Raw genomic sequence first — 24216 nt, 5'->3', positions numbered from 1 at the left:
TTTTTCTATAAACAAATTAATATTTAAATAATTAAACGTATAAATTTCAGTCTCACAATCAAATTAATATTTGATATATAACACAAAATTATAGTTTAAAAACTATATGAATAATTCTCTAATGACATAGTCTCTTTTCATTCAGTAATATTAGATTAATATTAATATTTTCACTAATAAAAATCCCTTTTTATTCAGTAACATTAGATTAAATATCTCTTTTTTACACAAATAATTCAATTTATAAATTTATATTCATTTTCTGTATAATTTTTCTATAAACAAATTATTAAAACTCCTTAGAAATGAGTAAAGTCTCGCAATCAAATTAATATTTTCAGTAAATTAAAACAAAAAAATATAGTTTACAAACTCTGTGAAGAAATGTCTAATAAAATAGACCCTGTCAATTCAATAATATCAGATTATTATATAAATAAATAAACGTTTATATCCAAATTTTTGTGTAATTTTTCTATAATATAAAAAATAATACATCAATATATGAAAAAAATATGATAAATCCATGAAAGTTAAATTTTATAGTTTAAAAATTTGAAGAAATGTAAAAATTAGCAAACAAATTTATCATATCATAGATGCAACAATGTTGAAGTTTCCAGTAAATATTTGCATCAAATTTCTAATAGTTTAAATCATAAAAATAAACACGTACCCAATTCTAATAATATGTTTGTCTAAGACATATCGTCAAAGCACAATTACATGAACAATGCGATAAAACAGAATTTGTTTTCTTATTATTTTTACCATACCAGATCTTTAATTGCAATGTCAAAAGTTTATCTGTATTGTTTTTTACCCTTTATGTGTGTGGCAACAAATATTTTATGCCTAATCGAGTTATGGAAGGTATTTAAATAGGTCCGCGAACAAAATTAAATCAGTTGTGCAGCAGTTGCGGTTCACTCCAACATGGGTGCACATACACACATCGGTCTTTTATGTAAGTTTATTTACTGTATTTTATTATCCGTGAGTTAGAATTATTAAATATTAAATTTTTTTAATTTATTATAGTTTTGGCGTTGGTCGCCTGCAGCAGCGCCTTCAAAGTATTCGTACCCCAAAACCAAGAAGTAATTTACGAGTATGAAGCCCTGATTAAATCCGGAACATTATATCCCGCCGCGTTCGCTTCCGAGTTCTTCCTTAACGGTAAACTCCACATCCAATACCATGACCAATACCTGGTGGTCCAATTCTCCGACCTGAAGTACAAAATGTACAACGGTCTTGAGGACGGTAGCCAATACAAGGCACAATACGTGCCGATGCCAGCTGGTGTTGAAGACTTGTACAAGAGCTTCATCATAGCCATCGATCAATCGGGCTTAGTTTTGGGCATCAAGGTGGACAAATCCGAAAAATTATGGTCCGTTAACATCAAGAAATCCATTGCTGGTATTTTGCAAATGGAATTCTCTAAGGTGCAATACGAGTCTAAAAAGGCGCACGCCTTCCATCTTAAGGAACACTCGATCTACGGGCCTGTGGAAGTTTTCTACAACGTTTTGCCTCTTGACCACTATGTGGAAGTTCAAAAAATGATCGAGATGCCAGATTTCGACAACCTTTACACACACTCCATCAGTCCTGTTAATGAGAACCTGTGTGACGTACCGTTCCAAGAACCGATCAGCTACGACGCCTTCAGAAGATACTGGATCGTCGAAGAAGATGGACACAAATACGTCAGTTTCATCCAAGGTAGCGGAGGAGTTTACTACCACCCCTTCGCAGGACAATCCGAGGCTCAATACATTTTGGTCAATCAGACTTTCAATTTAATCGAACACATCCCAATCTCCAAACAATTTGCTGCACCAGTTGATGGTCTTGCAATTAACGATCTCAGTTACATTTTCTTCGATGAAATGGTCGAAATTGAATCCGTGCCATACCTTAATTTGGGACGTAACGTGATCGATCAAAAATCTATCATTCCGAAAATTTTGAGCTGGTTGGAGGACATCTGGAACTACCCTCAGAAAGATCATCTCAAGCCACAATTGCCTAATCTCAAAGAAGGACAAGTCATCAACCAACTTAAAAACAAATTGATGCTTTTGGACTACCAACACTTAACCGAGCTGTACACCCAAATACTCGCCAAGCCTGAAGAAATCCAAAAGATCTTCTACGAAGTTTTGCCACTTGCAGGAACCAAAGCATCGAGCTTGTTGATCTTGAAACTGGTACAAGAAAACAAATTAGACGAAAGCATCATCACTTCTTTGTTGGAATACTTCCCCAGTTATGTAGTTGTTCCATCCCAAAAACTGGTTGTAGCTATGGAAGGGTTAATCAAACTTGACGACAAATACGACTGGGATATCAGGAAATCAGCCATTTTGGCCTTCGGTAATTTAATCGGAGTCTCCTACGAATACTTGGAGAACGTACACAATTCCAGCTACTTCCATTACCACATTAAAGGAGACAATCTCGTCGCCTACGGAGAATACGAAGAAAACTATGAAGAGAATTTGAACAACTTCTTCAACAAGTATGTAAAATGGTACTTTGAAAAAATGAAGGAAAGCTCAGACCGCGACGTACAACTGGCCTACATCTACGGTCTGTCTAACATGGGCTTGGACATCGTTCTTCCCAGCCTCATCCCTATTGTTAAAGGAGAAGTGAAGGAACTTGAAACTCACAGATTGTCCGCACTTTGGGCTTACGTCACCATCGATTACGATCCGTATTCAATCTATAAAGTTCTCTGGCCAATCTTCACCAACAAATACGAGCCACTTGAACTCCGTATTGTCGCCTACTGGATGATCATGGAAAATCTGCCCGACATGCAAACTTTCAACTACATTTACTGGTACATGCAAAAGGAACCAAATCCCGAATTATACAGTTTCCATTATTCCTACATTTCCTCCATGAGCGAGAACACCGATGTTTGTCACAAGGAAAAGAAGCTTTATGCCTCCCAATTGTTGGCTTACATGCATCCACCACAGGAAGGTTACTCCGAATATATTTTAACCAACTTCATGAACATCAAATACAAATGGGGATTGGGCACTCAAGCAGCTTTCATCCAAACCAATAACTCCTACATTTTCAACATACTCGGTAGCAGCACCATTTTCAACACCTATTCCGAAGACTGGATCGCCTATGTCAAGATCCAAGGTTTGGAATTGGACTGGAAATCAATTATGCAAGAAAACATCGCCGATGCCAACGCACTGAACAAGATCAGCAAAGCTAAAGTAGAAGAGGGTGGCGGTCACGTTGAAATAGTGGTCATGTCCAACCAAAAGGTCACCGACTCGTATTTCGTTACTTTCAACGAAATCAAGGACCTCATGTCACTTCCTTGGTTGGAATTGTTCTTCACCAAAGACAAGTTCGAAGACAAATCTGTGATGATCAGCTACGAAAAATACGTCAAAACTTTCCTCCCGACCGATATTGGAATGCCCGCCCTTATGGAAATTCTCCTGCCTTCAGCCACATACTTCGAATTGACGACCAGCAAGGAATTCAAAAATGAATACTTTAACATTCACTGGCAAAACTATTTAATTAACTGGATCCACTCCAGACATGGACTTTCAATCTACAATTCATTCGTGGATGTCTGGCAAGGCATTAACAAGTTCCACACTTACGACATTGCCTTCCCTCTGGTCTTCGACTTCTCCTACAACATTCCCACCAACGTAATGAAGATTTCCTTCGGCCAATTAAACGACCCCATCAAAGATGTAGTTGGCATGAGAAGTCACGCCACATCCCTCGTTTTCGTAAAACTACCAGAGAATTCCGACGTCCTGAGCAAATCCTGTCCTGGTTCCATTCCATGGTACATCGTTAGCGCCGGTGATAAGTACAGACACAACGTAAGTACCTTTACGTCCATCCCTTTTGTTTAACTAACTGAAGTTGTTTACAGTACCCATTGTACTCAGAAGAAGACGAATACGGTGGTCGCGAATGGGACATGATCGTTTTCGACAGTGAATTCGAAGTTACCAACGGCACCTTAGGATATGTGGACGAAATTATGTCGCAGATGTACACCAAAACTATCAGCACTCCTTGGGATCACATTGTTCTCAGCCTTTTGGATTGGGACACTTATGTTTTCATGTTGCCGGAACAATTGAATCACGGCTTGTTGATTCGTGGTACTCCTTTGAAGGACGTGAGCACAATCGATTTGAGTATTAAATGGGACATCAAGAGCGGATCCGACAAGTGGACATACACAAGTGGTTACAAATTAAACACCAAGTGGAGCTGGGCTGTTAAGAGCCAAGAAAAGAGTTTGAAGAGTTTGCACTTCAACACTGTTATTGACATGAATGACGGACACACTGTCAACGGTTTCCAGATGGACATTAGCGCCGTTGTTCCCGGATCACCTGAGTACAAAATGTGCTTGGATGGTAAGAAGAAATGGGCCTTGGATAAGGTTACTGGTCATCTGGTGGTTGGCTTCAAGGAGTCAGGCAAATGCGGACCTGAAGACACAATTTTGGATATCCAGATGGAAGGAGTAAAATCTAATGAACAACTCAGTGGTAATTACTTGTATGGCACTTGTCAATATCCAATGCCATTCTCCATTCAACCCTTCAACACCCTCGAATGTATGGTCGACCACTCTACAGTCAGGAAATACACTTACAACATCAAAACTCCCAAACCCTTGCCTCCACAATTATTGGAACCTTTCTACGGGATCTTGAACATGGTCAAGGGATACTTCTTCTCTCACTACGACACTATCGATTCCACTAGCATTAAAGACAACACAGCTTTAATCGAAGTCTACTACCCAGTAACAACGCAAGAAGTCAACATGTACGTCTACACTCCCAAGGGTAGCTGGTCTTTAACCGGCTTGCCTTTAGATTACTGGGGCTGGTTCGGCTTCTACCCCGACTCCCTGTATTATCCCCTCGAATTCTACGAAAATCTAGTTCAATCTAGCGATTACCACGTGCTCCATGTTGACGAACAAGTCTTGAAACAAAGCGCGGTCAATTTCAACGACTGGATCTTCTTCATCGGCAACGATGAGAGCTCAATCACCGAAGGTGTCTACCTAAAGAAGTCCTCCAACGGCAAATTCGATCTCAAAATCGTCGTCGACGGACACACCGCCATCATGAAACCCGGCAAGGAAATCACAGGCACGATGGACGGTGCAGAAATTAAAGAAAACCAGAAGTACGAATTCCTGTATTGGGACACAATTAAGGCTTTGGGCAGGAACGAGTCCGTGGCCATCATGTTCCCACGCAGCGGTCTCTTTGTGGAATACGATGGATGGGTGAAATTGCGTGTACCTGAAGCCGACTTTAAATGGAAGGGTGCTGCCCTTGCTGCTCTTTGAATGTATTTTATGTTTTGTATGACTGTTTAACTTTAGGATAATAATAAAGCAAATTAATTCATAGATATTTTTCTTTCTTCTTGCAAATATTAAATAAATATTCCAACATAAATTAAATGACTTACAATGTATCATGAAGATTAATAATTAAATATATTTACATATTTGTCGGTAAGTGATAAGAATTATAACATAACAACAGTTATCAACAGACCTGATGAATCAACAACAGCAAATTATATAACCTATTATCTCAGTTTAATAAACCGCTAACATCAGTAATTAATATTTAAAAATAATAAAAACATTATAAACAAAAACAAACAGATTAATTTATAGAAAACATTTATTTATATATAAAATTCATTTTGTTTTATTTTTTCTGGCAGATTTATAATCATAATCTTTGGCTATGTCAATTTCGAATCTCGGCACAAAAAACTCGTAAATCTGAACAATTATATACGCTAAAGAAACGACCAAAAGATACGGCCAAACTCCGCTGGGCAAATAACTAAAAAACAAACGAAGTTAATATATTACAATTATTATGGATAAATTATAAAACCTTTTCAATTGTGCTTTTAAATCCTTTTTCGGTTCATGCGAAACCCGTTGATAAACAATTTCAGTACGATCCGAAACGTTCTCCCAATTATAATACTGTCTAACTCTTTTGTTACACTCAAACGGACATACAACATTGCCGGTTTTTAAATCATTTATCGCCGTTTCTAAACCTTCCAATAATGACGGAACTGTTGGTTCAGTCAGATAGATTAAATCACTTGGTAAAACTTCCGGAATTCCACCTACTTTTGTTGAAACGACCTGTAAACTATTTGAGAGATTTTTAATGTTACTTTAGGACAAGACTCAGTATTTTTACCCGCATGAAACAGCTTCAACTATCGCCATACAATAAGCTTCAGTTAATGAGGTGTTTAAGAATATGTCGCCTCTGATTAAAACGTTTCTGACTTGGGAATGTTCAAGACTGCCTAGCAAAGTCACGCGATCTTGAAGACCCTCCTTTTCACGTACTTCTTCTAACAACCTAACAGTTAAAGATTAAGATACTGAAATTGGTTATGAAGTACACATGTTACCATCTTTTTGGTCCATCACCAGCTATTAAAAAGTTGATTTCCTTATATTTTAGACACAGGTCCCCAATAATTTGAGCAGTCAAATCAACACCTTTCCTGTACACCAGTCTTGAAACAATAACAATGGTAACTGCAACAACAAATAATTATAAAGCAAAACGTTTTTCTACTCAAAAAAATTACAAACTTTGTGATTTATTCCTTTGCGTCGGATCTGGTGTGAAGCAGAAGGTGTCGACAGCGTTGGGAATAACAGAAACTCTTTCACTAGGCACACTGGCCCTCAGGACAGTGTTTTCTTTGCCAGTATGTGAAACACATATGCAGTGATTGCACCCTGACAATGATATTTGGAGAAACATATTGGCAATTACCGCAGTCACGTCGGCGAATCCGAACAAACTGTGGTCTGTGAATACTGTTTTAAGACCCAAAAGACTGCCAATGAGCATGGCTTCGTGCGCCAAAGCCGAGAAGGACGAATGGCCGTGTATAATTTCGATTTGTTCGCGGAGCAAAATGTACCTTAATAGTGGGATGTTGCCGATCATTGTGGGGAGAATGCATTGATTGTAGAAAACTTTTATGGGGAGATAGTACACCTTAAGACCGTTGGTTAAATAACGGACACCTACGCGGTCGTTGTAACTGTGGGTGATTATAATGACTTTGTGGCCTTTCAGGATGAGGCACTGTGATAGATTATAAATGTGTTCCTCGACCCCGCCCATGTTGGGGAAGAAAAAGTCTGAGACCATGCTGGAACATTGAAATTAACTTAAGGGTGATATTTTTATTAAGGTTAACAGACAAACCATATTTTGTGGCGCATAGTTTTAATGCAACAAAATATAAATGAACTGTTAAAGCATCAGCTTTTTATCCATGTGACACTTTGAATATAATCAAAGATAATTTTATATTTAATGTTTTGACAAGTTACAAATTATAGGTTAGCTCCCGAAATGGGGGTACATTGTATCTATTAGTAGAAGGAACTACAATAATTTACAAAAATTATTACAATGACGACATATTATTTTACTAATCTTTTATAAAATATACATCAATTATTATTCAAATTGTGTATTAAAAGTCGTCACATATGTTTTAAATGAATTTTTATTTTTGTAACTTTGGTTGCATAAAAATTTCTAAGTTAATCTACCCGTCTGTAGTAGGTTAAATTGTCATCCAAGGTCCATTCAAACTAACCAAAATAAACCTAAAAATGATCCAAAAAACCGCAATATTCGAAAGGACACTTCATAAACTATTAAAAAACAACATTAAAAGATTTTCTACTGCGTATATACAAGGGCAGGAACCCGAACCAAAAGTGAGGGAGTATTTCTACTACATTGACCATCAAGGAATGGTAAACAAATATAAATTACAAACATTCTGTATAGTTTAAAGACTGTTGAACCTTTCTAGTTGTTTTTAGACGACTCCAAGATGAAAAACTTCACTTCCTGCTTCAAAGAAAAGAAATTCTTGAGGTTCTTCTTCAATCAACTCAGACTGAACAACACAAACCGTTACAAAGAATTTCCATACCTCTCAATTTGCGGCAAGGAACGTAACTTCATTAGATGCGACGATTATCCCATAGTTTTCACGCATTTAATTGATAAAATCATGAAAGATGGAAGTAGGGAGAAACATCTTTCATACAACCATGCAGGTGATTTATTGTCACTAAAGTTTCAACCAGAGAAAATCGTGATGATGCCTCAAACTGGAAGGGTTTATCATCCTGCTCCAGAAAGAGCCGGTTCCATTGGACTTGTGCAATCAAAATTGGCCATTGAATTCAGCAAGTCCTTTAAATTTGGAAATGGGGAAGAGTTGCCGCCAACTCAATTCATGTTTGAAGGGAAAGAGTTTGTTTTAGATAATAATTGGTATAGTGAACTGGTGAAATAATATTTATATTATAGATATTTTTTATATGTATATATTGAAGGAAAATAAATTGACTTTTTAAAAGATTTATTGAAAATAGTTCAAAAGCATTCATGTATATAAAATTGTATATATAATTTGTAACTTTATTGCACCTATGTTAAACAATAGCAAAGTGCTCTTTAATAAACTGATTGGTATAAACAAATAAAACTGGGCTTTAGTTTCATCACTGTCATTCACAATTTGGCAAGTATAACACCAGAAAATACTGTTGATTTGATTGAACATACCTAGGCACAATGTAAAAAGATGTAAAGATCCTATTAAGCACCACTATATACATGATATTAACAATTAACTGAATCACACAGTTTTAAGTAGTAGGCAGTAGAATCGCAATTTAACAAGTCAAAAAACAACATCATGAATTACATAATGGAACCCCTTAACCAATTGTCATGACTCGCTCTCAGTTTCTGGAGTTGGAGGTCTGCCTAAAGGCTTATTGCTGCCTGGAAGCACCCAACTCAAGCCCATTTTCACTGGTTTCTCATCCTTCAAGTAGTTCAACATTTGCTTGTGAACCTTGTCATGTTCTTCTGGGTCATACGGACAGAAACTTATGTAGTGTTTGTCCTCAGTTGGCGGATCGTCATATAAGTGATCATGGCTCTGTTTTACCAATTGTTTGGCTCGGTTAATGAACTCTTCACGGTTTTGGAACAGTTCAGTTGCTTGTTCATTAATGCTGTGTCTGGTGCTGTCTTCAATGTGCTGGAAAATCCACTGGATATACTTTAATACTTGCCAGATATGTTGCTCCTCTTTTCTCCAAGTGGGGAATGCCCCCAGTAAGTTTAGTTCATTGCTTTCTGGGTGTATCACAGGATGGACAATTTCTGATTGGAATATCACTTTCTAAAAATCAACTTTTAATAATAGTCTAGGTATTGAGTGTTAAGTATTTACTGGGTGTCCAGAGTCTGGGAACTTTTCATCTAAGAATATGCTAAACCTAAACACACCATCTTCATATGGGCCTTCTCTGACGTAAATAAACCCAAACCACACTAAAAATCATCCCATTAATCTTAAATTTAAGAGAGTTAAGGGAAACATACAAAAGGGACTTTCTCTGGACGGAATCACGTAAACGCCTTTCAAGTTTTCACTTTGCACCAACTTGTATTCGGCCAATATTATATACTCTTGTCTGTACATGTGATATATTTCACTGTAGTCGTCATTTTGTAGTACTCTACCGTGCTCGGGTGGCAGGACCTTTCTCAGACTGCCTTGTCTCGAAAAATTCTGATTATCGCTCTAAAAAGTAAATGGTTCATAACAACTTCAACGACATCTAAAAAGCAGTACTTTTGAGGCCCTCACTGCGCTGTACATAATTGGGGGGTGTTAATATAACTGTATAACATAATAAAACAAAGTAACAGATAAACTTAACGAATTTATCGTGAGATAAACTATCACATCTCTAACTACGTAAACATATTGTTTGACAGATGTAACTGTCATCGAAATTAGGTTATTCGTCTTCTCGTTTATTCATCTCTTTTTTTCAAGGTCAAATTTAAATTTGAATCAGATAAAAATATTTAATAATTACAATTGTTAATTTTTAGAGTATGAAACATTCGTAACTGTTGAGTTATTGTAATATAATTTTATTGCTCATCAATTTTTCATTAAAGTTATAAGTTATTTTTTGTTAAATTAAAATAAAATTTTAAAATATATATTTAATAATATATATACGAAATTAAGTTTAAATATTGCTTGTCAAAAACAACCCCTCGTCTATTCAAGTATTTTCATTGACACTCCGATACCTCGCTTGTCTGGGAATCCCAGCACGGTACTGTCAATTGCAATGAGGTCGTTCCGACAAAGCCGTATCTTAGATTTTTTTACACTTTCTTTTTATAATTTCGTTGAATACACATGTGTTAAATTATTAATAATATTTGTCGTATTGGTGATATGTCATGATTTTATTATTGTTTTCGTCCGAATTCAATAATCAATTTAATACGTCCGAATTCTCGTAAACAGAAAAGGTTATCGGTGATAAATAGGACAGAAAATAATTTCAAGAACTGATATCTTATTAATAGTTAAGAAACTCGTGTAAATTGTCCTTGTACAATTTTAATTAGCAAGAATAATTACAATTATCTTGTGATTTTCATAACTTTATGTTAATTTAACAGTGCAATTTTCAGCTTTGTGCTAAGATACTGTTCGTGTAAATGAAGGTTTTGTGATAAAATACCGTTATTGTATTGATTAAATTTATAGAATATTTTCATTTTTGATAACATGATTCACTGTTTGTGAATCACTGACGCTAATCTGCAATAAATTTCCATACATACACATCAATTACCTAATAAAAACCCCCCAAATCAACAATTGTACTCAGCACAACAACAATCCCTCATAAATATTAAACAAACAAAATTCAATGAAAAATACTACCGAGAATCAGTTTAACAGTCCCCTCTCTTTGTACACTGAATCGAATCATCGTGATCGCCGGTTCGAGCAACGCTTAAAATCAGTCAGTATTTGTCTCGCCACTTGAAAATGTGGTGCCTCAAGATCCTCGCCTTGGCCCTTGTGGCCGTAGCCGGTTACGCTGATGCGGACAGCAAAGTTGTTTGTTATTACAACAACAGATCTTTCTTTAGGGAAGGTAGGAGTTTTTTAATTATTATTTATGTTTTTTTAAGTACTAGATTACCGGTTTTTCGACGAATTTGCATAATTTATTAATAAAGCTTTCTCCACTTTTGGATTATGTAATTTTTTGATGTTATAATATTCAGATTGCAAATAAGTTTTTAAGTGGTTATTTTTTGATTTATAATCACTTACGAAATTATTGGTAATATTTGCTTTCATTGGGATTCTCTATAGACTTCAATAATTTTATTTGAAAGTTGGTTTCTTCACTAAGCCATACATTGTAATCTTTGTTCGATTTATGGCCGCACCCAAATTATTCAAACATCATTTATATCAATTAAAGCAAAGCCACAAGAATAGATTTATTTACATTTATTAATAAAAAATGCTCACATTAAATTAAACTAGATCACCTTGAGGACACGAAGCGTAGCGACCGTAAACTCATGTTATTCAAGCCTCAAGAACTAAACAATTGCTTAAACGACAATTTCAGGACAGGGAAAATTCGACATCCCTTTCTTGGAACCAGCTCTTCAGTTCTGCACCCATTTGATTTACGGTTTCGCGGGCATAAACGAAGTTAACCACAAGCTTGTGCCGTTGAACGAAAATTTCGATATCACCAAAGCCAATTACTTGCACATTACCGAGCTGAAACGCAGATACCCTGGACTTAGGGTGTTGCTGTCTGTCGGTGGTGGCCAGGATGTCTCTGGGGACGGCGACGAGAAGAATCTCAAGTACAGGACTATCGTAAGTACTATGTCATCGTTATAAATACACCCAAATAATTGATTTGCATATAGAATTAAGGTACTAAAATCAGAAACTTGTGAGTAAACAAAACTATGAACTTTAATCACGGTGTCACGCCAGTTGGTTGCTCTAAAAATAGATGAGAATTAACATTACAGATAAAATTTGTGTTGGTGACAAACCACAGGAACATTTTTATTGATTATTACTAACCCATTGTTTCAAATTGATAATTGAGTAATCGATTATTAATTATAGTTGGAAGCCGTTGAGAATCGTTTGTCCTTTATCAACGCAGCCAGAGACCTTATCAAGCACTATAACTTTGATGGCTTGGACCTCGCCTGGGAATTCCCCGAGAATAAGCCCAAGAAAATCAGAGGAAAGATCTGTAAGACTTCTTTTACTTAATTTTTACACATTTGGACATTTTTATTGCAATTTTAGCTTCGTTCTTCTCCGGACTGAAGAAGAAAATAGTCGGCGAATCTGTAATTGATGAGAAGGCGGAGGAACACAAAGAACAATTCACCGCCTTGGTACGCGAAATCCGTAACAACTTCAGACACGACGGCCTCCTTCTGACTTTGTCCGTACTTCCCAACGTCAACAGTTCCGGTACTTATTGCTCAATAAACTCCACAGAGCTGTGACTGATGGCGTACTATTTTCAGTCTATTACGATCCCCGTCAACTGGCTCCAAACCTAGACTTCGTCTCGATTCAAGCCTTCGACTTCTACACCCCGGAACGCAACCCCAAAGAGGCCGACTATCCGGCACCATTGTACGACCTGATCGACCGCAAGGTGGACGAAAACGGCGACTATCAAATCAGATACTGGTTGAGCCACGGCTGTCCCAACAGCAAACTGCTCATGGGTATCCCGACCTTCGGACGTGCCTGGAAGCTGACCGAGGATTCCGGATTGACCGGAGTGCCGCCCCTACCCATCGACGGACCGGCCGAGGAGGGTCCGTACACCAAAGAGCCCGGACTTTTGAGCTACCCGGAGATTTGCGCTAAGCTGGCCAATCCGCAGAAGCTGGCCGTTCAGTCCGGCACGCATTTGAGGAAGGTTAACGATCCGACCAAAAGATACGGTGAGTGTTGGATTGCGTTTTGATTATTTGGTGTTTGGCCCGGTGATAATTAATCACGGGGACTTTTCAGAGAATTGGACAGTTAGCGATGTTTCAAACAGATATGGTAAGATTCGTTTAATCTGCCTGTGCTTCTCTGTACTCTTCATTTCCATCGTCTTTTGTTTGGAACTGACTAAATTTGTTCACCCTTCATTAATTTTTGCACAATTTACATTTCATTAGGAGTTTATTATTGATATGGCTTTTGTTATAGGAACCTACGCCTACAGACTTCCCGACAAGAACGAAGAAGGTGGAGTTTGGGTAGGCTTTGATGATCCAGACACAGCAGGAAACAAAGCTGCTTACGCCAAAGCCAAAGGCTTGGGTGGCATTGCCATTTTCGACATAACTTTAGATGACTTCCGTGGTCTTTGCACCGGCGACAAATACCCAATTCTGAGGGCTGCTAAATACCGATTGTAAACTATTTTATTTGATGTGAATATTTTGTTTTTGTATTTATGTTTTTATTTAATAAAGAATTATAAATTATACATATTTGTTTGTTTTTGCTTATACGCATTTAAATGTTGTTGACTGCAATTAAGCTGATCAACAAATTAAAGAAGCAATCAGCAGTAAAATAATACTTTGTGGAAGCATCATTTTCTCTCGCCAAATAAGCACAATTAAGTTGGGGACAGGATATTAGTAGTTCTTCAATTTACTGCTCATTATGCAATATTCTCTGATAGCAGCAATTTTTAGTTTAACTAAGTCGATTTTCTAGAATATTCCAGGAGATTATCATATTTTTGTTAATCATTGTTTTTTATTCCTATTAATTAATCTCTGGTCAATATTAATGAACGATAACCTTTTATTCCAGTTGTTGTATTCAAGATATGATTACTCACAATATTTATAAATAACACACAATATTTGGTACTACAATATAAAAAATTTAAATAAATGAACTAAGAGTCAAAGCACTATTTAATTTTTTTTTTAAATCAATATTTGGCCTCATCTTTATGAGTCACCCCTTTCTAATTTTCATATTAAAATATCCTTTTATAAAATGGCCATTTTCTTCTCGAAATAATTGATTCAATAATAACAATTTCTTCAATATTGATTTGTTTTGTTGCACTGGAGACCAGTTATCAAATGAAGAAACAAATGACATCATCAACGTTAAAATCGGTCGGTTCGCCGCTGAGAAAACGTTCAGTCAGTGCGAAACCGGCCACAAAAATGGTTCTCACTGTTTTAGTTCTGACTGTGGGGCTTTTGGCCCCCGCCTTTGGCCAGTACGCCAAAATAGTTTGCAACTACGAGACCAAAGCTCACACCAGAGAAGGTATGATAATTTTGTTTACTATAATTTTGTAGTTTGTGAAAACGAATATTGTTTAAATTAAATGTGAATAAATTTAAATATCAAGCGCAAAAAATAATTAAACCTTGGTTCACCTGACTTTTGACCATGATCTGAAAAGCCAATGAAGAATAAATAATATTCTGGACCTTGCGAAACACTAGAATTATTCATTACATTTATGATTTGCATAATTCAGACACGGGCATTAAATTAAATTGTTTTTTCGTGTTTTTTTTACAATTCAGATCACGAGTTTGTTTGCTTTGTTTTTAACAAGATTAGTCATCCCAATAAATGTTCTTTTTTAATTTGTTTTTCTCATACATTAACAGCATTGTTGTAAAGCACATTATTTAAATTTATGCACTATAGTTCTACTTATGTTATGTAACATGAAACAATGAACAGATAAAACATTGTTATGATATTTGATGCTTCAACATTTACTCACTGAATGAATAATGGATAAATTATTCATTGTGTTTCAGGACAAGGAAAATTCGACGTGAACAACTTAGAACCGGCTTTAGATATTTGCACCCACCTAAACTACGGTTACGCCGGAATCAACGATGATAGCTTAAAGCTCGTTCCCCTAAATGAACATTATGATGTCATTAAAGACAACTACAGACGCGTCACAGACTTGAAAGCCAGACATCCAAAATTGAAGATCCTGCTTTCGGTCGGTGGCAATGAAGATATTACCGGCGAAGGTTCTGAAAAAAACCTCAAATATAGAGAGTTGTTGGAGTCGTCGACCAAGAGAATGGCTTTCGTAAACTCCGCCTACACTTTGGTCAAGAGTTTCGGCTTCGACGGCATCGACTTGGCGTGGGAATTCCCCGAGAACAAGCCCAAGAAGGAGCACTCAACCATCGGCAAATTGTGGAAGTCGTTCAAGAAAACCTTTACCGGAGACAGCGTTTTAGATGAGAAAGCTGATGAGCACAAAGATCAATTTGTAGCTTTGGTCAGAGAGTTGAAGAACGCCTTCAAACCCGACAATTTTTTGGTCACCTTGACTGTCTTACCCAACGTCAACAGCTCAAGTAAGACTATAACTTAAAGGTATAATGCTTGACTCATAATTGTTATTTGTAGTTTTCTATGACCCGAGAAATTTGGCCCCGCACTTGGACTACGTGGCTCTGCACGCGTTCGACTTTTACACCCCCCAACGCAACCCAAAACTGGCCGATTATCCAGCCCCCTTGTACGAACTGATAGATAGAAGACCGGACGAAAACGTCGACGCCCAAGTCAAGTTCTGGCTGTCCAATGGTTGCCCAGCCAGTAAAATAGTCCTGGGAATCCCCACCTACGGCAGGACCTGGAACCTGGACGAAGACGCCAAAGTGGACGCCGTGCCACCGCTAGGATTGGATGGACCTGGTGAACCAGGCACCTGGACCAAGGACGCTGGACTGTTGAGTTACGGTGAAATTTGTACCAAAATCAAGCCTCTTAACGTACCCACCGGACCGGGAGATCTTAAACAGGTCCCCGACCCCACCAAAAAGCATGGGGTTTACGCCTATCGTCTCCCAACTGATTCGCAAAAAGGTATCTGGATTGGTTATGAGAATCCCGAAACTGCGGCCACCAAAGCCGATTATGTTAAAGCTAAAGGATTGGCGGGAGTTGCCATTGACGACTTAACCCTGGACGATTTTAAAGGCGTTTGTGATCGCAACAGTTACAGCATTCTTCGCGCTGTTAAATCCAGATTGTAAACTAGTTTATTGTTTATTTAGTTTTTAGGAATTAAATTAATGTGATTTACTACTGACTTTTTTTATTAACACGACTAAAGGGGGAATAATTGTAAGCTCAATACAAATTATTTATTTAAACTCGGATAAACGTTCAAAAAAATACAAAACATTAAATTAATTACTATATACAATTATAATTATTCTTAATCTATCTTCCTCTGCCTCTTCCTCCTCCTCCTCTTCCTTTTCCACCCCTATTGCCACCAAATGTTTGTGCCCTGTTGAAACCTTTATTAGGGGCCCGATTTTTACCCTAAACAAAACATTTTACATCAATTATTGACCCAAAAACTATTAAAGATATAAACTACCTTTGATTTGAAATTGCTTTTAAAGTCTTTTGGATTTTGGACGCCTGAAGCGCCACCTTGGAACTGCCGGTAGTCCACAGACGAGTAATCGAAAGACGAAAAGTTCTCCTGAACATTCTGATAATTATTTTTCTTTTTCTCTTTTTTATTTTGCCTAGCCTTTTGCTTCTTCGACAACTTATCACCCTTATCGTTTTTATTACCCCGATTTTGATTGTTCTGTTTATTCTGCCCCTTCGGCTGTTTTTCAGGACTGTGCTCCATTTCGCTGGCTTTCCTCTTCTGTCCCCTCTTAGCTATATTATCTCCAGAAAGCGTGACATGGGGAACGGGCGTGTGAAGCGTATTTTCTGGCTGTTCGTAAGCATCGTGATGGGAAATTTCTTCTAACTCGTCGTGTTTTCGTTTCTTGGAGCCGCCCATTTCCACCAAACTCCTCTCCTCTTCCGCCTTGTCCGCCTCTGTCTGTTTTGTGAGATTCATGAAGTGTTCCCGTATCTGTGTTTATTAAATATATTAATATATTATTCTATAATTAATAGTAAATACGTACAGATTCCATTCGTTGATCGTCTGTGGGTTCATCAGCCTTCTTCTCGTTATCAGCCTTTTCCTTTTCAGCTGCCAATCGTTCCTCTTCAGCTTGTATAAAAGGTTTCACCATTTTATACCTCTCAAAAGGACCCATGAACTTTATGGATTGCAGTTTCTCACTAATCTCCTCATCAATCTGTAAATTAAGACCTAATAAGCCATATCTATTAATAGTTTTATTCAATTTTACCTTGTTGAAATCGTTTACTGAGCTGTTAAAAATAGATAACTCTGATTCAGGTTTTTCAAAGTCAAAATCCTTGTTGAGGAGTTCCATAAGTGGATTAGAGTTGTTGTCCAGTAAAGTAGGTAAATCGTCCCTAAACTCGCCGCTCTTGCTCAAATCGTGGGGGCAGTACAAGGGGCTGTCCATGTTCAATTTAGACACCTTAATCGTTTGGCCCCTTGACCTGGTTTCTTCTTGCAAAATCGGCTAAAGAAAAGCAACGTTAAGACACTCTTAACTTCAAAATTTTAGTATTTTGTACCTTGTTGAGTGACTGTTCCCTGGCCCTCAAAATAAACTGATGCAAGTTTAATAGGTTGGCCTTAACTAGAGGTGGTATTGGGTTACAACACGCCAAAATGCCCTGCATCTCCCTGGGCAGACTTTCGGCGATCTGCAGCAACATATGATTGGGTAAAACGTACCCAGTACTCTCGTCCTCCTCCCTCGAAATTGTGTCCCGCCATTTGTACAGTTCTTTGAGTGCGTACAGTTGCCTGTTGTCGAATATTCGCTTGCCTTTCCTATAGAAATCCATGTAGCTGTCTTCCCTTAAAACTGGCTTGAAATATCTCTGTAAATAAAACATTGTTAGAATCACAGCTAGAGCCTGAATGAGTTACATTTACTTTCAAACATATTTCGGTGCTGCGTTGAAAAACGGACTTCAGAAGGTTGTCTTTTCCGTTGGCCCTTTCGTACAGGGCCTGCTTGAGCTTTTGATACACGTAAATCAAGTAGTGCGTGTCTTCTCTGGCGTACGCCTTAAATTCCTCCGGCAAAGGTCTGATCCTCCAGTCTGCCAGCTGGAAATATTTATTGGGTGTAACGTTACAGAATCTGTTCAACAAATACGACAACGATAATCCGGAATACTCCAGAACTTTAGACGCTTGATGGGTGTCAAACATGTTCACAATATACAGGGACAAATCCCTTTGCAACCACTGGATATCCATGTCTGCTCCGTGAAAAACCTGTAAAATAAGTCACCCGTCAGTCTGCGCATGAGCAGTAATAGAAAACCTCACCTTCAGAATTGAGGGCTTGGTGAACACCTCATTGAGAATCCACAGTTTGTCCCTCAGGCTCAGTGTGTCAACAAGATAGTCTTTATCCAATGTCGAAATCTGCATTAAGCAGGTGATCCCCATAAAACTCCTGTATGAATGATGTTCCAAATCAATAGCAATTACTTTAACGCCCCTCAGTTCCTCCAGCATTGCGTCCAGTTGCTCAGGCTCAGTGACCTCGACCAAAGGGGTCTCCTCAATTGGTTTTGGCTGGATTGGTTCTTCCTTCTGCAGAAACTCGTCCGCAGGTTCGAACCGTTCCAGCTCATACTCGTAGGGATGAGAATACTCTTCCCCGTTTTCCGTTTCCTCCAAGAATATCGCCAGGGGCTTCAACGAGTTCGGTTTTTCTTTTATTCTCGGTTCCCATGGTTTATCCGAGTCGTTGCATATTTTATCCTTGAAGAATGTTTGTGGTCTTACAATGTTTTTGGCCGTCAATAACCTAATTGTCTTGCCCGCATTGCTGTCTGTCACTGGTGGCTAAAAAACAATGAAAATTAATCAAAGTCACATAAAAATTCCAGTTGAAGCATACCACAGAAGAACTTATTGAAAGTTTGGCGTTTTCAGCACGGTTCCATGCCCCATTCGTCGGCAATTCTACACTCACTGCTTGCATTTCTACAGGTTTGTTTGAAACGTTTCTGATGCCATTCATTTCGTCGATATTCCCGGCCACTTTTTCCAACATGTTGTCGTTCGCCTCTATTATCAGTTCAGTTGCATCGGCTACTATTCTGTTACGAATGTTGCCTTCAATATCATTCTTTCTTAGGATGCTGTTTATCATTGTTTGTATTTTGTCCCCTTCCTTGGACAAGATGGTTTTGAAGGCATCGTGTGTGCGGTAGAAGTCATAGTCGCGTCCCGTAGGCAAGGCATTTGAGTTTCTTATCGCTTCCACTAATATTTTGAAGCCTTCCTAAAATCAAACGGTATTATTTTAAATTTGACGTTATAAAAACACAGAAAAATTAGTACGTACTTTTGTGAAATCCTCAACTGTTTTGTAGCCCGGAAAGAATTGTTGTGGGGTTGTGCTGTCTTCTGAACTTGTTACAACGTGTTTTTCTTGAGACATTTTTCACAGTAACGGAATAGATTTGGGTGGTGACTACGTGCATTTATCACACTTTTATTGCTTTCAAATATAAACTATTCAATACGTGAGCAATCAACGTTAAATAATATTATAAAGGTTCAATTTTTAAAATTGACGTCCCACATAACCTATAAACTTAAAATGTGAGTCACTGTTGCCAATTCTATCACCATATTCGTGTTGTCAAATTTACCAAACGCCAAATTCAAAATTTTCGTAAATTCTTATAGAAAAAAGAAATTGTTCCTGCGCATGTCTTCAGGCTCATATACGTATTATTTTACGTCCAGAATTAGGATTCAAATTTAAAGTTTATATAGACGAATTAATATTTAGCTGAATAATTATCGAACTGTGCCAAGTACTAGGACCCCCAAGGCTAATGCGTAGTACGGAGTTCGCTAATAAAGTTTACAAATCGTTGGTGCAATCGAAAAAACCGACTATTTCTGAATATTATTTAGTTAATTTCGAACGTAAACAATGCCATTAACATCGTCCGTCAGAATATCCTCCACAAGACAACAGTTTTGATCAACCGCCTAGCTGCAATGTAATTGATACATTAGCGCTTGACCAACAACGCTCTAAATTACTTTCCGCTGACAGATTTCATGTATTGTTCCAAAAGCAACAGGTTGTTGTGTGTCTAATTAATTTTCGCGTTTCAGAACCAGAAACCACGTCCAGTTCTTCGACAGTAAATTTCCTGTAGCCTAGTTATGTAGGTAAAAGTCACCCACACCTACTTTCACAGTTCTCCCTCAGGAGCGAAGAAATCAAACTAAAATAAAAATGGCATCTGAATATATGGAAATGGCTGCGGCGGTCGCATTTGGTGTCCTGACCGCGATATTCGTGAGCGCACTTGTGATATTAGTTGTAATTTGTAAGCGGCAAAGGTTCTTCCGCGACATGTTCGGTGAGGGCGGCGAAATGTCCAGGTAAAGAACGTCCGTTTCAGACCCCAAGAAAAAATCTTCAAATGCCTGTTTTAGGCCGGAGAAGAAGTTAATAGAGCCGGACAAGCCCGAAATGGAATTGGGGGAAGTCGGGGAGGTGCACTCCAACATCGACGGCATCCTGGCCAACGAACAGTGGGTGGATGATGCCACAGGTTTGATACCTCACTGTTTGTCAGTGCTCAAGACTTGCAGATGTCTGACTGAAAGACTGACTGGACTGGCTATGAATTCCGTGCCTTTGTCCGGTAATTTTGCCCAATTTGTTGAGGTATTTTACATTAAATTATTTGTTTTACTTAGTTGTCAACTTAATTTTTTGTGGATTTTTTCAGTCTGCCCGAAGAATCTCATTTAGAGTGGATGAAATGGTTAAAAGCATGTATCCACCACTGGATCCTAAATTGTTGGAGGCTAGAGCCACTGCTTTGTTGCTGGCTGTTACACATTTAATTTTGATTGCCAAGTATGAGTGTGGGAAAACTGATAGGACTGAGTTTTATTGGATTGACAGAGCTTTATCTGATATGGAGGGACACATATCTGTAAGTAATGAACTTACAAACACATGTATTTAATTAAATTATTCCTCTTTTAAGGTCTTGCGTCAAGCTGCAGCATTAGAGGAGAGACAAAATGGTGTTTTATATTTAAACGCTGTTATGTAATTATTATATCTTTGAAGAAAGTGATATTTTATATATTTGTTTTTAATAAAAACTTATAATTGTTTGGTTATCAAAATTTTATTTATTTTATTAATAAAAAACTGATAAAATTGTAAATGTTTTATTACTGGTTTTATCACAAAAGAACCCTCAAATAAAAAGTAGTTGGAGAAAAACGTCAACAAAAAAAAGAATAATTAATTATACTGTGCAAGTGTTATATAACTCTGATAAGGTGATAAAAATCAGAAGCCATAATTAGTTAGTAAATTTAAATAAATAATTCAATAGTTTTAAAATTGTAAATTACATAGCACAAATATTGTTCATACTAATAAAAATAATTTACTATACAAAAAAAAAATTGAATTACTATCATTATTTCCGTTTCGAATTCTCTTTCAAGATTTTATTCTTCAGATGATCCTTGTAATCCAAAATGCCTCCTTGCCATTTCGTCACCGTTCCGTTCTCGCAAACCCAAATTACCTCGGCCACCTAAAATAAATAAAAAAGTTAATACCTTAAATAATACCCAAAAACCGTTAATTTACTTGATTGATGAGCCTGAAGTCGTGACTGACAAGCACCATGCCACCTTCGAAGTCGTTTATGGCATCGGCAAGGGCATCGATGGTCTCCATGTCCAAGTGATTGGTGGGTTCGTCAAGTAGCAAGAGATGCGGTGCTTGCCAGGCCAGCCACGCAAACACCACCCTGCACCTTTGTCCGTCAGACAGTTGACGAATTGGACAAACTTGTTGACGTCCGGTGAGACCGTATCGCCCGATGATCTTCCTCATCTCCTCCTTTTCCTTGACGTCGGGGAACTCCTTCATCATGTACTCAAGGGGCGACAGATCCAGGTCTAGAAGTTCGTGTAAATGTTGGTGATAACGGGCGATGCGCAAGTGAGAGTTCTTCCTGATCATACCCTCCGTCGGTGTCAACTGTAAACGACAACAATTAGTAAAAGTACTTAAAAATTGTGGAGGAAACGTACGTCTCCATAGAGTAGTTTCAACAAGGTACTTTTTCCAGCTCCATTGGGCCCTACCAAGGCCAACCTAGTGTCCAAATCGATACCGAACTCCAAGTTCTTGTAAATCCAAGGCGTAACATCGTTGTACCTGAAGCTGACGTTCTGCACCATGATAACTGGCGGTGGAATGGTGCCGCAGCTCGGGAAATAGAACGTGACTGTTTTCTCGTTGGTCACTTTCTCCGTCAGCCCTTGGGCCACCATTTTCGCCAAAGTCTTTTCCTTAGACTGAGCCTGTCTGGCCAACTTGGCTGAGCCGTGACCGAACCTTGCGATGTAGTTCTTCATGTGGTTGATCTGGTCCTGTTCCCAGTTGTACTGTTTCATCTGGTTCTCGAGCAGTTCCATGCGGGTTTTGACGAAGGCGTCGTAGTTACCGGTGTAGTATTTCAGGCGTTTCTTGTTGATGTGAATAATGTTGGTGCAGACGCCGTTCAGGAAGTCCTGCGAGTGGGAGATCAGCACCAGGATTCTCTTGTAACTATAAAATTAACAGATTAGAAGTGATCATGTATGCAATCAGTGGGTATTACTTCTTGAGTTCTTCTTCAAGCCATACGCAAGCGTCCAAATCCAAGTGGTTGGTGGGTTCGTCGAGCAACAACAGATGTGGCTTGACGTACAGGGCTCTGGCCAACGCAATCCTCATTCTCCAGCCTCCACTGAAGTCCTTGGTTTTCTTGTTCTGCATGGCGGGTGTAAAACCTAAACCGTTAAGTATGTTGGCGGCCCTCGCTTCAGCCGTATCCGCAGAGATTTCATCCAAACGCTCGTAAATGTCCATGAGTTGCTCCTGCGACTCTACAAACAAACAAAACGTAGTTTTCGTTGATTATAAACCCTCAGGATGAGTCCTACCGTCATCCTCGCAGGCGACCAGTTCATCAGCCATCTTCTCAAGCCTCACCCTCTCTTCATCCACCTCCATGACGCACTGCAAGGCTGTTTTATCGGACGCCGGCATCTCGCGGGTCAAGTGGAAGATGTCGATGTGTTCCGGAATGGGGACCTCCCTGTTGCCCAACACAGCCAAAATCGTGGACTTTCCGCTGCCGTTCAGGCCTAGTAAACCGTAACGACGACCACAATTCAACTCGAGCATGGCATCCTGCAACATTTCGCTGCCGTGGAAGGTGATCGAGAAGTTGGCGATTTTAATGTCACGGGACTTCGGGTGGACGGCCAGGGAACCGGTGCAGGCGCGTGCCTCCGCATTCAGGCGGGCGTCCGCCTCCAACTTTGCACACAGTGCCTCTAAAATGATTTAATTTACGTTAATTACGACTATAACGAGCTCAAATATTGTTTAAACAATATTTAACAGTCGGAACTGTTTAGAATGTATTTCAATACTTTTAATAGTGATTACATGCAGATAAATTAACCAATAATGAGTACAAAGGTACAACAAACTTTTAATTAATAATGAGTAATAGAGAAATCATTCCTCTTGGTGAATTAAAAACCACAACAATAAATAAATAAATGCTACGTTTGCATTGCAGTCAAGTGGCACAGTTCAATTTCTAAAAAACAACCAAACTTTACACATAAACTTTCTCCATACCGGCATATATTTTGACCAAAACAAACAAAGTATTCATACCTTCAGCACTGATTTCCTCGTTCTGCCCATTGGAGACGCCGTTGGTGGTCTCGCCGTTCTTCTGGGCGGGCGCCGGTGTCTTCTTGGTGCCCCCGCGGGCCTTGGCCGCATCCTTCTTCCTCTGCTGTTCGCGTTTCTTGGCGTCCGACGGCATTTTACGTGGTCCGGCTCACCTGTAACACGAAACGACCGATTTCGATTAGTTTTTTCTCGCTGCCACGCTCGAATTACACGGGAAATTTCCGTCTTATTAAGGTCATGCCGTCGATTCGTTCGTCGGCTATTAATTTCACACTGTCATTCACGTAACTGAACCGTTTCACGTGGGGTGATCATTTCGGGGGTTGAACTCACCGGAGATGCGTTAATAAATAAAAGCGGTGCGTTTTTACGGCGATTCACGTGCGTCCACCGACGGATGGACGATCCAAATGGGTTTGGTGACTTTCACCGGACTGTCAATTTTGAAAACGCGGTGCCGATCCAGTGGAACTAACCTAAGTTG

At 38.5% G+C, this 24216-nt stretch overlaps 8 protein-coding genes across 10 annotated transcripts; 5 read left to right on the top strand and 3 right to left on the bottom strand.

Moving 5' to 3' along the window:
* The first annotated feature begins 853 nt into the window (after positions 1–853).
* Positions 854–5454, top strand: LOC109596885 (uncharacterized). Its single transcript, XM_020012480.2, has 3 exons — positions 854–967; positions 1042–3887; positions 3941–5454. The coding sequence occupies exons 1-3, from the start codon at positions 937–939 to the stop codon at positions 5387–5389; spliced, it is 4326 nt and encodes a 1441-aa protein (XP_019868039.2). The 5' UTR covers positions 854–936; the 3' UTR covers positions 5390–5454.
* Positions 5455–5717: 263 nt separating this feature from the next.
* LOC109596861 (phosphatidylinositol N-acetylglucosaminyltransferase subunit A) lies at positions 5718–7474 on the bottom strand. The gene is made up of 6 exons (XM_020012459.2): positions 7314–7474; positions 6686–7257; positions 6499–6628; positions 6279–6446; positions 5958–6227; positions 5718–5903 (listed from the first exon to the last, which is right to left on the bottom strand). The coding sequence occupies exons 1-6, from the start codon at positions 7328–7330 to the stop codon at positions 5753–5755; spliced, it is 1308 nt and encodes a 435-aa protein (XP_019868018.1). The 5' UTR covers positions 7331–7474; the 3' UTR covers positions 5718–5752.
* A 174-nt stretch (positions 7475–7648) lies between these two features.
* Positions 7649–8492, top strand: LOC109596886 (UPF0598 protein CG30010). The gene is made up of 2 exons (XM_020012481.2): positions 7649–7876; positions 7936–8492. Exons 1-2 carry the CDS (start codon positions 7730–7732, stop codon positions 8425–8427), a joined length of 639 nt encoding a protein of 212 aa, XP_019868040.1. The 5' UTR covers positions 7649–7729; the 3' UTR covers positions 8428–8492.
* Positions 8477–10032, bottom strand: LOC109596883 (protein crossbronx homolog). Its single transcript, XM_020012479.2, has 4 exons — positions 9784–10032; positions 9531–9732; positions 9379–9479; positions 8477–9327 (listed from the first exon to the last, which is right to left on the bottom strand). The coding sequence occupies exons 1-4, from the start codon at positions 9808–9810 to the stop codon at positions 8866–8868; spliced, it is 792 nt and encodes a 263-aa protein (XP_019868038.1). The 5' UTR covers positions 9811–10032; the 3' UTR covers positions 8477–8865.
* A 927-nt stretch (positions 10033–10959) lies between these two features.
* On the top strand, positions 10960–13516 carry LOC109596873 (chitinase-like protein Idgf4). 2 transcript variants are annotated; one of them, XM_049966920.1, is made up of 7 exons: positions 10960–11122; positions 11612–11871; positions 12133–12265; positions 12322–12492; positions 12549–12977; positions 13048–13083; positions 13234–13516. In XM_049966920.1, exons 1-7 carry the CDS (start codon positions 11014–11016, stop codon positions 13443–13445), a joined length of 1350 nt encoding a protein of 449 aa, XP_049822877.1. In that variant the 5' UTR covers positions 10960–11013; the 3' UTR covers positions 13446–13516. The 2 variants fall into 2 exon arrangements, with proteins under 2 accessions (XP_049822877.1, XP_019868029.1); XM_020012470.2 differs by lacking the exon at positions 13048–13083 and having other exon boundaries at positions 10965–11122.
* Positions 13517–14144: 628 nt separating this feature from the next.
* Positions 14145–16082, top strand: LOC109596874 (chitinase-like protein Idgf4). Its single transcript, XM_020012471.2, has 3 exons — positions 14145–14325; positions 14835–15398; positions 15451–16082. The coding sequence occupies exons 1-3, from the start codon at positions 14145–14147 to the stop codon at positions 16080–16082; spliced, it is 1377 nt and encodes a 458-aa protein (XP_019868030.2).
* A 97-nt stretch (positions 16083–16179) lies between these two features.
* LOC109596860 (exosome component 10-like) lies at positions 16180–24202 on the bottom strand. The gene is made up of 16 exons (XM_049966751.1): positions 24066–24202; positions 23712–23884; positions 22964–23359; positions 22639–22906; positions 22067–22586; positions 21618–22013; positions 21445–21561; positions 19317–19409; positions 18867–19253; positions 18287–18811; positions 17885–18232; positions 17518–17829; positions 17220–17462; positions 16989–17165; positions 16436–16933; positions 16180–16377 (listed from the first exon to the last, which is right to left on the bottom strand). The coding sequence occupies exons 2-16, from the start codon at positions 23863–23865 to the stop codon at positions 16273–16275; spliced, it is 4539 nt and encodes a 1512-aa protein (XP_049822708.1). The 5' UTR covers positions 23866–23884; positions 24066–24202; the 3' UTR covers positions 16180–16272.
* LOC109596875 (transmembrane protein 98) lies at positions 18816–21497 on the top strand. Of its 2 annotated transcripts, none has more exons than XM_020012472.2 (5): positions 18816–18958; positions 20105–20377; positions 20432–20666; positions 20731–20940; positions 20995–21497. In XM_020012472.2, the coding sequence occupies exons 2-5, from the start codon at positions 20229–20231 to the stop codon at positions 21061–21063; spliced, it is 663 nt and encodes a 220-aa protein (XP_019868031.2). In that variant the 5' UTR covers positions 18816–18958; positions 20105–20228; the 3' UTR covers positions 21064–21497. The 2 variants fall into 2 exon arrangements, with proteins under 2 accessions (XP_019868031.2, XP_049822881.1); XM_049966924.1 differs by lacking the exon at positions 18816–18958 and adding an exon at positions 19629–20049.
* Positions 24203–24216: the final 14 nt, after the last annotated feature.

This window comes from Aethina tumida, chromosome 4 (genome assembly GCF_024364675.1).
Source record: "Aethina tumida isolate Nest 87 chromosome 4, icAetTumi1.1, whole genome shotgun sequence".
Lineage (NCBI taxonomy): Eukaryota > Metazoa > Arthropoda > Insecta > Coleoptera > Nitidulidae > Aethina > Aethina tumida.
The sequence above is the reverse complement of the archived record's forward strand: the minus strand, read 5'-3'. Positions and strand labels throughout refer to the sequence as shown.

Coding starts and splice junctions, on each gene's coding strand:
- LOC109596874 (XM_020012471.2), top strand. CDS start 14,145: ATGACATCATCAACGTTAAAATCGGTCGGTTCGCCGCTGAGAAAACGT. Junction 14,326..14,834: donor CAAAGCTCACACCAGAGAAG/GTATGATAATTT, acceptor ATTGTGTTTCAG/GACAAGGAAAATTCGACGTG. Junction 15,399..15,450: donor ACCCAACGTCAACAGCTCAA/GTAAGACTATAA, acceptor TGTTATTTGTAG/TTTTCTATGACCCGAGAAAT.
- LOC109596883 (XM_020012479.2), bottom strand. CDS start 9,810: ATGTACAGCGCAGTGAGGGCCTCAAAA. Junction 9,733..9,783: donor GCGCAGTGAGGGCCTCAAAA/GTACTGCTTTTT, acceptor TTTACTTTTTAG/AGCGATAATCAGAATTTTTC. Junction 9,328..9,378: donor TCCCAGACTCTGGACACCCA/GTAAATACTTAA, acceptor GTTGATTTTTAG/AAAGTGATATTCCAATCAGA.
- LOC109596860 (XM_049966751.1), bottom strand. CDS start 23,865: ATGCCGTCGGACGCCAAGAAACGCGAACAGCAGAGGAAGAAGGATGCG. Junction 19,254..19,316: donor CAGTTGAGGATTTCACAAAA/GTACGTACTAAT, acceptor GTTTGATTTTAG/GAAGGCTTCAAAATATTAGT. Junction 18,233..18,286: donor CCAAGCCCTCAATTCTGAAG/GTGAGGTTTTCT, acceptor CTTATTTTACAG/GTTTTTCACGGAGCAGACAT.
- LOC109596873 (XM_049966920.1), top strand. CDS start 11,014: ATGTGGTGCCTCAAGATCCTCGCCTTGGCCCTTGTGGCCGTAGCCGGT. Junction 11,872..12,132: donor ATCTCAAGTACAGGACTATC/GTAAGTACTATG, acceptor TATTAATTATAG/TTGGAAGCCGTTGAGAATCG. Junction 12,266..12,321: donor GAAAATCAGAGGAAAGATCT/GTAAGACTTCTT, acceptor TTGCAATTTTAG/CTTCGTTCTTCTCCGGACTG.
- LOC109596886 (XM_020012481.2), top strand. CDS start 7,730: ATGATCCAAAAAACCGCAATATTCGAAAGGACACTTCATAAACTATTA. Junction 7,877..7,935: donor ACATTGACCATCAAGGAATG/GTAAACAAATAT, acceptor GAACCTTTCTAG/TTGTTTTTAGACGACTCCAA.
- LOC109596861 (XM_020012459.2), bottom strand. Junction 6,629..6,685: donor GCAAAGGAATAAATCACAAA/GTTTGTAATTTT, acceptor TTGTTGTTGCAG/TTACCATTGTTATTGTTTCA. Junction 5,904..5,957: donor TTAAAAGCACAATTGAAAAG/GTTTTATAATTT, acceptor TTTGTTTTTTAG/TTATTTGCCCAGCGGAGTTT.
- LOC109596875 (XM_020012472.2), top strand. CDS start 20,229: ATGGCATCTGAATATATGGAAATGGCTGCGGCGGTCGCATTTGGTGTC. Junction 20,667..20,730: donor ATTTTGCCCAATTTGTTGAG/GTATTTTACATT, acceptor GGATTTTTTCAG/TCTGCCCGAAGAATCTCATT. Junction 20,941..20,994: donor ATATGGAGGGACACATATCT/GTAAGTAATGAA, acceptor TCCTCTTTTAAG/GTCTTGCGTCAAGCTGCAGC.
- LOC109596885 (XM_020012480.2), top strand. CDS start 937: ATGGGTGCACATACACACATCGGTCTTTTAT. Junction 968..1,041: donor TACACACATCGGTCTTTTAT/GTAAGTTTATTT, acceptor AATTTATTATAG/TTTTGGCGTTGGTCGCCTGC. Junction 3,888..3,940: donor GTGATAAGTACAGACACAAC/GTAAGTACCTTT, acceptor AGTTGTTTACAG/TACCCATTGTACTCAGAAGA.